Raw genomic sequence first — 11,181 nt, 5'->3', positions numbered from 1 at the left:
TTATAAATTAATGATAAAATTTAGGGAGTACCATTCATCGTCGAAGCCTATAAAATGTGTCCCAACGAAAAATTGCTCAAAAAGTGACTCAATATTGCGTTGAAAGAAGAAGCAATCATTTATAGGGTGTCACATATGAACGAAAAAATTATATAATGCTAAAAATTGCTAAACTATTTATTAATTTTTATCATTGTTGAAATTATTTACAATTTTGTGCTTTCATCAAAGAAATTGAAAAAAAAAGAGCAAAAAATATGTGTACACCCCCTGTACATCAGAATCTCTGTCGACTAAAATATAAATACCTGTGACCGTTGTATGCTTAGATCATATTCACAAGAACCTTTGAGGCGTGATCAGTTCCTAAACGTGATCAACTATATTAACTCTGTTGAGCTTTCGCTTAACACATAGGATCTTCATTCCAGTGACAAGTTTTGATTATCTCAATATCATTTTTTTTTGCATTGTGTTGAAGAAAATTTCTTCAAATCGGAATAATTCCAAGGAATTTAATTGATTTTGTCTTCGGCAAAAGGACTAGGACACCGAAATTTTTGGTGAGTGTTATCAGAATAAACCATTATATACGAAGAGAACTTTGAACCTAATGAAATTAAGTGACAAAGTGTGAATTTTATTGAAAACAAATGACTAATTGTATAAATAAAGTGTTAAACGTTCGCAAAAACAATCAATTCACGTGACTTTTGCTTAAGATATTCAGTTCTTAGAAGTGTTTCAAACCGGTTTTTGTTCAATCTTTTTTCAATTTTTCATTTTGTTCTGCAGTAATGCCAACGCCAGTTCAAATATCGGATACGGAACATCCGAATGCGAATGTGCAAGTGTTGAAAGTGGAACGGCCATACTATGAACAACACCAGTTTAACAATGCATTATATTATGATAACTCAAAAGATAAGAAACAAGTTTGTTCGAATCCGTTGGCGAAGTTCCACCCGTTGAACATGATGTTGAGTATGTTTCCGATTCTATCGTGGCTGCCAAAATATGATTTGAAACGGGATCTTATCTCTGACATGATCGCTGGATTCACCGTGGGTGTGATGCATATTCCACAAGGAATGGGCTACGCTTTGCTCGGCTCAGTACCGCCGATCATTGGGATTTATACAGCATTTTTCCCAGTTTTGGTTTATTTCATTTTTGGTACATCAAAACATGCATCGTTGGGTACTTTTTCAGTCATCTCCATCATGGTTGGCAAAGTCGTTTTGAGATATACTGGTATATATGAACCAATGCATGTAGTTTCCAGCTTGTGTATAGTTATGGGCTGTTTCCACGTAAGTTTTCATATTTTATCGATTTTTTTTCTTTCGAATCCATCATTCTCACCTTGCTATTCGATGTTTGCTTGCTGTTGCAGATAATAATGTACGGTATACGATTTGGTGTTTTGTCGTCATTGCTTTCGGATGCGTTAGTATCGGGCTTTACCACTGGAGCCGCAATCGGAGTGTTGACATCACAAGTTAAGGACTTGTTTGGAATCAAATTGACTCAAGTCCTTGGAAAATATGAAATTGTTTTGGTATGTGATCGAATTTGTTTCTCCTTTTCAAAGGATTAAATCCAATCTCATAATTTCCCTAATTCAGAATTGGTACGAGTTGCTCGGCAAATTACCTTCGACAAATTTAGTGACTTTTGGTATATCAGTACTCACGATAACCGTTTTAGTTTTGAATAATGAATTACTGAAGCCAAGATTGAGTAAATTGTGCCTTGTGCCGATGCCAATTCAATTGATAGCAGCTGTTGGTGGAACATTGGCGTCTGGATATTTTGACTTGGCTAAAAATTACAATGTCACGGTTGTCGGTCATATCCCGACCGGAATCCCAGGTGTGCTTCTACACATTTCTTACTTTCTCAATTGAAATCAATTGAATGTTATGAATTCTCACTTCTAGCATTTCAACCGCCGGATTTGGATCTGTCAAGGCATTTAATCGTCGATGGTTTAATCATTGCTATCGTTTCATACACGATCACCGTTTCGATCGCGGTCACTTTTGCAAAAAGCAATAATTACGAAATCGATTTCAATCAAGAGCTATTGGCATTGGGTGCATCGAATATATGCGGTACATTTTTCTCGTGTCTTCCATTGTCCGCCTCTTTATCGCGGTCACAAGTTCAAGTCCTGACTGGAGGGCGTACACAGCTCACATCGATCGTTTCATGTTCGATATTGATTTGTGTTCTACTTTGGATTGGTCCGTTTTTCGAAATTCTCCCAAAGGTAAGTTCCATTTTGCTCAAGTTTGAAAATCCATTGAAATTTCTCAATAAATTTTCTATTTTACAGTGTATTTTAGCCAGTATTATAGTGGTTGCGTTGAAAGGGTTGCTGGTGCAAGTCAAGGATTTCTTTAGATTTTGGAATATTTCACGTTTGGATGCGATCATTTGGCTGGCAACATTTTTGGCTGTGGTCATTGTTTCAATTGATGTGGGTCTTTTGGTTGGCATTGTTCTAAGTGTGGCCAGTATTTCCATTCGTAGCTTGAAACCATATACCTGCCTACTTGGTCATGTTCCAAATACGGATTTATACTTGGATATCAAACGATATAAAGCCGTGAGATTCATTTTTCAAAATCTAATCATTTTGTTACCATGGTAACGGAATGCTTTTTCTCGTAGGCTCAAGAAATTGAATCGATTAAAATATGCCATTATTGTGGTAGTTTGAATTTTGCATCACGATCGAATTTCAAGTCGGAACTATGCTCATTGATTGGAATAGATGCTATTGAGCTAACGCGTTCAAAACCATCGCAGCCGATTGACACAAATTGCATCATCATCGATTTCTCCGCTTTGAGCTACATTGATCCATCGGGAGTTTTATCTCTGCAACAATTAATCAACGATTTCAATAGATTATCCATAAAAGTTTACATCGCGGGCGCATCATGTAAGTGAAAATGATCAGAGTTTGCTATGAGTTGAGTGTAATGATTTTAATGCCCTTTTTGTACAGGTCCTGTTTATGAAATGATGAAACGATGTGACTTGAACGAGAAACCAGACGGTTCTTTCAACTTCTTCCCAACTATTCATGATGCTGTGCATCATGCGAAGGAGAAGTTGGTGTTGATTCCAGTTATTACAGAAATACCGTCAAAACTCACTGCGGACATTGGCATCAATATTATACCACCATCTGATGTATACAGATCGATAACACATTTTTGAAATAATTGGTCTCTTTTCCTTTGCCATCGATTGAAATGCTTAGTTCTTAGATTACACGGATAAGCTTTAAAATACTGTTAACTTATAGAACAATTGAATTATAATGTAAAATTATTATTTTGCTATTATTTGATTGGCTAGTATTTTTGCTTCATTTGAATGATTATGCTAAAACATGGGTTGCATATTTTCAAATTCAAATTAGATATCATCCAATTTTTTACCTTTCTCCGAGAAATCCTATGTGAAGTTCCATGCTCATTTTGTATGGAAGGATTAGAACAATTCCAACGATAAAAATTTCAAAGTTTGGCATTTATTGTAATTTTCAGACTTTATTCGTATTCAAATTTTGTTACAGTAACACGCGCCTTTCGTATGAAACAAAATCCAATCTAAATAACTGTTGACCTTTGTGTAGATGGGTAGGTTTAGATCTTCCTCCTTTGGATTTGTGTGCAGTGATGAGGCTGCACAACTTTGGTAATCAGATAAAATACCGATCAGCTCATAATATCCACCCGGTGAACTATAAAGAACACCCGAACCAGCATCATCTCGGCAGAGAATACTCGATGATCCAACCACTCCAACACATCCTTGAGACTCTTGTGTAGCCTTTGTGCAACTTTCATGTTCGGCAATTGGCAAGTCTATTTTACGTGGCTGACACGTCGATGTTTCATAACCGTCAGATGTGACCCCTTCATACCAGGATGCAATTGTGGCCACTTTGTGCTCATAATTCATCTCTAAAAATATGAATGAAATTTCAATTAAAGGAATTGAACTTTTTTAAAAATCGAAAAGCTTTCCAACAAACAAAATCTACTCCTTACTGGGTGTCGGCAAACAAACTGGTGAGATACGCTTCTGAAACGGTACGACTGTACTTAGGCGCAACAGAGCTATGTCATTCGTGCGTGTTATATATTGAAACTCGGGATGAATTATTATATTCGATACGCTGAATGTTTCTGATGTAACGTCCGCATAGCAATTATCATAAACTCCCAACACAACTTTTAGTTTGTATGGCGAATATCCGTAAACGGTTGACGCAGCGGTTATAACGTATCGATCATTTATCAAAGTTGCCTCAATCGGTGGCGAATCTTCAACCATAATTTGACTAAGCCAGGGAAATTCGTACGGTTTCAAGTCGGTGCCACCAAGTAGACGCTGTCGACGATTTGGTATTCCACATTTGCATTTGCATGCTTGCACTGTTGTTTGTTCGCCAAAAAGGAAATCGAAAAATCCCGCCTTTTGGAAATCGAAAATGCTATTTGAATTTTGATTTTTCTATTGAACATTTTTGCTTTGAATTCTCTTAAAAGCGATTAAGAATTATTAATTTCTTCAATTGTCTGATAAATTGTGACTAATTACCGTTTAAAAATGTTCAATTTATGTGATTTAAATGATTTTGATTCAAATGTTTCTAGTTTTAATGATTGTATGGCCCATAAATAAAATTTATACAGTTTTCAACTAACCCTTAACCGTTGAACTCCATGATCACTGATGTTTGAAAATGTTTGACAAGACATTAACTTAGCATAGAAAACTAAAAGCACTAGACACAATTTCATTTTGATGCAAAAAATATTTTTAACTTAGGGAAGAGAACACTTGACGGCAAAATTACTATTGGAATAGAAATGGTCTGAAAATCGTTGACACTATTTATATTATGGTTTTAAATTGGCAAATCTATTTTTAGATTCTAATTATCGGCGTATTAGCATAAATCACACGGGGAGGTATCAAATTAGATTCACCATGTTCCTCCTCAACATGGAAATACATATAGCACTTACATATGAGGCATCATTTTTCAAAATGATGTGAAAAAAGATTGTTTGAACCTCCCCAATTATTTTTTAATCAAATACTAATGATAATGGCAGAGAAGTGCTATTAGAATGATGGCACAAGCATGCATAGCGCAAACCACAAATGGATTGTATGGTCGTTATATAAAGTATTTAATTGTTGGTGTGGTAATCATGATTAGTTTTTGTCTTTGTACTGTGGTTTGGAGTCTCCAATCTCTATACTTGGTAGCAATTCAATTGTCGTGGCTCATTTCTGTCTCACTAAGTCCATAGCATGAAATTCATACCAACTAATCATAAGTGTTACTAATTATATGGTAAATTAGCATTTGAAAATGCATTAGTTGATTAGTTGCTAGTGAATAAACACTTAAGTGGTCCATTAAATCTAATGCACCATTACGGTAGAGAATCTAGAGTACATCGTGGTTAGAAACCAACTGAATAATGCCATATTTGGTTTTTAGTATCATAATTGAATGGTTGAACTTTGTGCGATTATTGTGTTTCAATTTCGAGTCATCATCTTGCAAAAATGGATCAAAATCTCTTATTAACCCGCATCATGAGTATTGTGTTTTTGATTGTTTTGGTGTTACCCCGACAATTGGGACTTTTGGCCGCAAATTGCAATATTGAAAAGTGCTTCAATACCAAATCAACGTTTTGGCTGGTCTATTCCATAATTTGTGGTTGCGTCTTTTCGGCGACCTATCCTTTTGCAATTACAGCGATTTTATCTAAAACCAATGCGCTATCTGAGGGTCATCTCTTTGCTTACATTGAAATCACCAACTACGTGGCAATGTACTTATTCGCCGTTGCCATTTATATTCGCATCGTGTTTTCTTCGTCTAAACACCTGAACTATAACAATTTGGTATTTTCACTCTTTCAAGATGGCAAACTGCTATGCAAAGATCAAAGAGAATTTGAGTATATTTTTTCGTTCACCATTCGAGTGCTCTATGTGTACTTTGGATATGGAACTCTAAACGCGATCAATTTGAGTAAGCACAGTGATGTTTTGAGCACTGTGCCACTTTTTTATAAACTGTTATACTTTGTGCCTGATCTCGTGATGGCAAGCACAACGATGCGTGTACACACAACCGTTGTATTACAAGTCATTTGCTGCAAACGTATCAATCAAGGGCTTTCAGAGTGTCTGGACAGAGTGAAAAAGGCGTGCAATTTAACATCACCAGCTGAACGCATGAGCATTTACATGAGCGAATGTCAAACATTTGATAAAATTACCGAAACACATGCAAAATTATATACAGTCACCAGAGTAACGGAGGAATTAACATCGAATCTTATGATTTTTTCGATTTTAAAAGCTTTTGCTCATCTTTCTTCAATGGTAACTTAGGCTACAAAAAAAATGATTTTTTTTATTGAATTCTTCGAATTTACATATTTTCTAGCTCTTTTTATTGATCGATCATTTGAATTCAAGCCAAATTTGGAATATGGATTTCATACAAATCAATGTTGTGAGATCAGTTTTCTGCATGCTAGACCTTATATTCATATTTTTTCCGGCAACTCAGTTGAAGCGAGAATTACATACGGTGGGAAAAGTCATTTACCATGGATCAACTAAACTGCCATCGCGATTGCAACGATCGGTAATATTACGTTTTTTGTGAAAATATTTTATTTAAAATTTCACATTTAAAATGAAAAATCAAAATTGAATTGCTTTTCCTTGGTTTTTCATTGAAATTAGTATAAAACAAAACAATTGATAACTTTACAGGTTGACCAATTTTCCATTCATTTACTGCACCAGAAGAAAAGCTTCAACGTTGGCGGCTTTTTTGAGCTCGATAATAACTTTTTCTATTCGGTAACACGAATTTTTCATATTGTGTTATGATAAATTATCATTGAGATGACATTCTTTGCATTGTAGGTCTTGAGCGCAATGGTATCGTACGTGATATTTTTTATACAAGTTAAAAGTCTAGAAAAGCAATGAAATTCCATTTGTCTGCTATTCAATGAAGTTTAATGTGTTTCACACTAGATTTAAAAAAAAAGTTACACTTGTGTGTTTTTTTGCTTTTTGCACAAAAGAGAAACAAGTTCAGATATATTGAAGCGAGTTCCATAAAATGAATGAATACTAAAAACTTAACGAAACACGTCTCACAGCGAAATAAATGTAGATTTGTGTTCATTATTTTTTTCATTTTTGCCTTAACACTTTGCATTGTGATGTGAAATTTCAATCAAATAACCTACAAATAACAAAGTTACATCATCAAGTCAACTCAATTGTTTGGAGATTAAATTATTTGGATATTGTGGGGGAAACATTTGTTAGCTTGAATAAAAGTGTCCACTGTCCATTGTTCTTCAAACCTAAACGATGTCATTTGCCTCATTGATTTGATTGCCTGGCATTTCTAAGAGAGTTCATTTCCATTCGAAAATGTTCATTAAATCATATTTGTTTTTCATTGATAAATAAACACATGTCTTTTCAACTGTCATACCAATGTCTATTGAAATGGGCAATTTATTTGATTAGGCTTTATTTTTCTCTCATACAATACCTTCGTTTTTTTTTTAAATCCTTTAAAACGATCTCATGTTTTTCTCTTGAATTTTATCCATTCAATAACAATTTTAGACACGTGAATCCAATTACTTCATACCAACCGTTTCGTTTGCTTTTCCAAAGGAAAGTGCATCATAAACACGCACAAAGCTACGCTATTTAACACAAGTCTGAAAGGATAAAAATAAATCGATTTTGGTGGTCTACGAGGTAGGGACCAAAATAGATTAGACGCAATATCTAATTCACTGGGCTTTTTCGAACGAAGAAATGAATTCCTATTGAATGAATTAGGTCTGGGTGTTTTTAAGCATGGCAAAAATGGAATAGGCCGTCTTCAAAATCTGAAAAAGATAGAAAATTTAGAGATAAAGAGAAAAATAAAATATTTTCATACGCAAGTTTTTAATCTACCTTGAGTAAGGTAGTCAAATTGAGCAGGAAAACACTTGCTGCATAAATTGAAATCGGTTGTAAAGTTCGTTCGACTAAAATTTGCATAGAACGCTTGTATTTAACAGACGCAGGCAACCAATTCGATGTAAATGTGTCGTAGCAAAGCTTTTGGCTTTTGATGTAAACAGCCGAACCAAAGTATGACGGAATGAAAATTTCCGTAATCATGGCAAAGGAATACACGGCCGAAAACAGAAATTTGTATGTGTCCTCCATTGGACTGACCTAACGAAAATGAAATCATTGCAAAATATAAGAATGTAGGCTCGAAATAAATCAATATTTAATTCAAAGCGCAGAATTTACCACAGACAGTTGATAGGCACAAGTACACAAAACCAAACCGCTCACGCCGAATTGTGAGAATAAAGCGAACGATAGAATTTTTTCAAGTGACTTGGAATACCTATTGAACACAATCGTTCATTTTCAATTTGGCTTAATTTCACTATTTTCTTTGTAAATCCAATCGCTCGCAAACCTAATGATCAGCAGATACTTCTTGCAAAGCTCAATCAAAATCGGTTCTTGTTGACGAAACTCTTCGATATTGTTACAGCCCTTGCCTAATGCCTGAAGATGTTGACTCAAAATTTCGATATGCCCGCCAAGAATGTGGAGCAACGACGCACCGTAGGTATCAACAACAATGTCCACGAAAACTAAAAGTAAATTCGAAATTGCCTGAAAAATGATTCCACCCAAGTAAATGCCACATTGGTGAAGAAATTCGCTCGGATAGAGATAAGTGGATGACCAAAGTCGGTTCGCTGGGTGAGACATTATCACTTGGATTGCGACACAGCTCCAAGATCCAATGTAATTGGCACAAAATAACAGGAGCAATCCATCAGACACTAAAAATTTTCGCTTGAAGACACACTCGTATTCCTCAGTTGTAACCGTTGCATCCAATTCTTTCATCAAACGAAGCAGCTCCACGAATGTTTTCTTCTTCGCCAAAACGTTCAACCCTTTGATAATGGCCATGATGACAGTGCTCGTGATGATCAAATGATCAACTGCTGCGTTAACTGAATCCACCCATAAAATACAGACCAATTGCGAAACTGGGAATCCAATGTTCACGGTCATCGTGAAGAAAACCACCCAAATGCTGTACAAGATTGATCCACCTTCCGGAGGCCACAATCCACACAATTTGAACACTCTTATATGCCATTTTAACACAAGACGTGAATCCATTGGCGATGAAAACATTTTTTGATATGCTAAGAAAAAAGCTGAACAAGATATTTGTCTCTGTGACGATTGACGACTGACGAATATTTCCATGTCTACGGGCCCTTTTATAGATCGAAAAAGTGATTTTTTTTCCTCACGAACGACAATTTCATCATATAAATAAATGCCCTAGCTTCATATCAAATCAAGAAAAACAATCAGAGAGACTGAATGTTTTCGTAAAAAGTAACATATAGAACTGAATTCGTCTTGCGTCATAAAATGAACACAAAGACAAAACTACACAAGAAAACCTTTAAAACGGACGACAAACCAGGGAATAAATTTCACAAATTATGAAATAACCACATCCAAAAACAATAAAGCACAATTTAACCTCAGATCCATGTATTAGTGAGCTTTGTGTAGCGATCAATGTATTACATATAACGTAAATGTAGTTGCAATACATAACAAGCAACCTCTGTGGTAGCAGTGTGCAAAACACCGCTCAGAAGCAACTATGTGGGAGTAGTGAGGGACTGTAGCAAAGTATCGTGTGCTCTATTCTTTGTTCAGCAAAATATCATTTAATCAGAAAAGCGAAATATATTTGACATTTGAGTGGCTGAATGTTATTACTTTTCCGCAAATTTTGTTTGTGACGGAAAAGTATTGGTTTTACTCCCCAAAATTTCATGACATCTCCTCTTTTGGACCACTATAACGTCGCGCCAAACTTCAAAAAGCACATATCTGTACACTGGCAATGTATTAGATGGGAACAAATCCTATCGATCAAGACCTATCTGCCCGCGTTCGCATCCGAGCTTTTTGTTCGCCGCGTATCTCAAAAAGTTGACAAGATAATTGAGATCTGTAAGAGCCAAAAATTTTTGCATGTCAAAACAAAGCTTCGGATTGAATCTGAGCTCATTCTGACCTACCAATTTTGTACCATAAGCCTCTGACTGAGGACCTAACCTTGAAATGACACTTTTGTATGAGAAATAACCGAAAAAAGCATTTTGCAGGGTTTTGGTCGAGGCAAACTTATGTTTTTTTTGCAAAAATAATGGGGGTTTGTGAACAACCGAACATAAATTGGGTCCAAAATCGACATTTCTTGAAATTTTCCCCGAAAAATACACTTTTGTATGAAAAATCACTCAGAAAGCCATTTTTTAGGGTTTTGGTCAAGGCAGACTGATATTATTTTGCAAAAATATTGGGAGCCTTTAAACAACCGAACACCTACTTGCCCAAAAATTTGGCCCAAAATCGACATTTTTTGAAATTTTTGAAATTCTATTCGAAAATGACACTTTTATATGGAAAATGGTCGAAATAGTTATTTTTCAAGGTCAAAAGTGCTATGAAAAAAGTTTCCATTGCAATTTTGGTTAAACGTTGAGCGGGAGGTAAACTAAAATTCTGCGGAGCGGAAAAGTTCGGATTACGTATGTAAATAATTCGTTTTATTTCTCAATGGATTTATGTAGATAGTTTTTAATCGTCGTGTTCTGCCAATTCGATCCATTTCAATGAAATGATCACAACTTTAATAGCCTATATACATGTTTTCGGCGCACTTAAACCATTGCAACTCTCAATCATTTGCGGAACTTTTAATCCGATATATCAGAAGCGGAACGGAGTTCTAGTCGATCGTATTGCGGAACAAAATGTAAGTGTTCAACTTGAATGTATGGGCACTCTTGAGAAAAAAAAAAAGTTTACCATTTATTGTGTCTAAAATGGGCTACCATTCATCATGTGGACTCTCCAACTGAAAGAAAGATTATATTTTATTCCCTGGCGCTATGTTTAAGTTCCCAAAACAAAGTCACAGAAATTGTTTCTTTCCCGGGGGTGAACCTTTGACAAGTAATT

The 11,181-nt window shown here is 35.5% G+C and overlaps 3 protein-coding genes across 3 annotated transcripts; 1 reads left to right on the top strand and 2 right to left on the bottom strand.

The window, feature by feature from the left end:
* Nucleotides 1–355: 355 nt before the first annotated feature.
* LOC129569533 (sulfate transporter-like) lies at nucleotides 356–3,368 on the top strand. Its single transcript, XM_055448418.1, has 8 exons — nucleotides 356–563; nucleotides 796–1,313; nucleotides 1,397–1,561; nucleotides 1,629–1,875; nucleotides 1,944–2,275; nucleotides 2,342–2,614; nucleotides 2,680–2,953; nucleotides 3,020–3,368. The coding sequence occupies exons 2-8, from the start codon at nucleotides 798–800 to the stop codon at nucleotides 3,232–3,234; spliced, it is 2,022 nt and encodes a 673-aa protein (XP_055304393.1). The 5' UTR covers nucleotides 356–563; nucleotides 796–797; the 3' UTR covers nucleotides 3,235–3,368.
* A 211-nt stretch (nucleotides 3,369–3,579) lies between these two features.
* LOC129569679 (vitamin K-dependent protein C-like) lies at nucleotides 3,580–4,875 on the bottom strand. Its single transcript, XM_055448779.1, has 3 exons — nucleotides 4,734–4,875; nucleotides 4,074–4,500; nucleotides 3,580–3,986 (listed from the first exon to the last, which is right to left on the bottom strand). The coding sequence occupies exons 1-3, from the start codon at nucleotides 4,827–4,829 to the stop codon at nucleotides 3,580–3,582; spliced, it is 930 nt and encodes a 309-aa protein (XP_055304754.1). The 5' UTR covers nucleotides 4,830–4,875.
* A 3,024-nt stretch (nucleotides 4,876–7,899) lies between these two features.
* LOC129569678 (odorant receptor 33a-like) lies at nucleotides 7,900–9,198 on the bottom strand. The gene is made up of 4 exons (XM_055448778.1): nucleotides 8,585–9,198; nucleotides 8,410–8,509; nucleotides 8,062–8,328; nucleotides 7,900–7,991 (listed from the first exon to the last, which is right to left on the bottom strand). The coding sequence occupies exons 1-4, from the start codon at nucleotides 9,196–9,198 to the stop codon at nucleotides 7,938–7,940; spliced, it is 1,035 nt and encodes a 344-aa protein (XP_055304753.1). The 3' UTR covers nucleotides 7,900–7,937.
* Between the last annotated feature and the right edge of the window lie 1,983 nt (nucleotides 9,199–11,181).

The sequence above is a fragment of the Sitodiplosis mosellana genome, unplaced genomic scaffold (assembly GCF_009176505.1).
Source record: "Sitodiplosis mosellana isolate CC-2019 unplaced genomic scaffold, AAFC_SMos_1.0 Smas_scaffold_38, whole genome shotgun sequence".
Taxonomy (NCBI): domain Eukaryota; kingdom Metazoa; phylum Arthropoda; class Insecta; order Diptera; family Cecidomyiidae; genus Sitodiplosis; species Sitodiplosis mosellana.
Note: the sequence above shows the minus strand (reverse complement) of the source record. Positions and strands in the feature narration are given on the sequence as shown.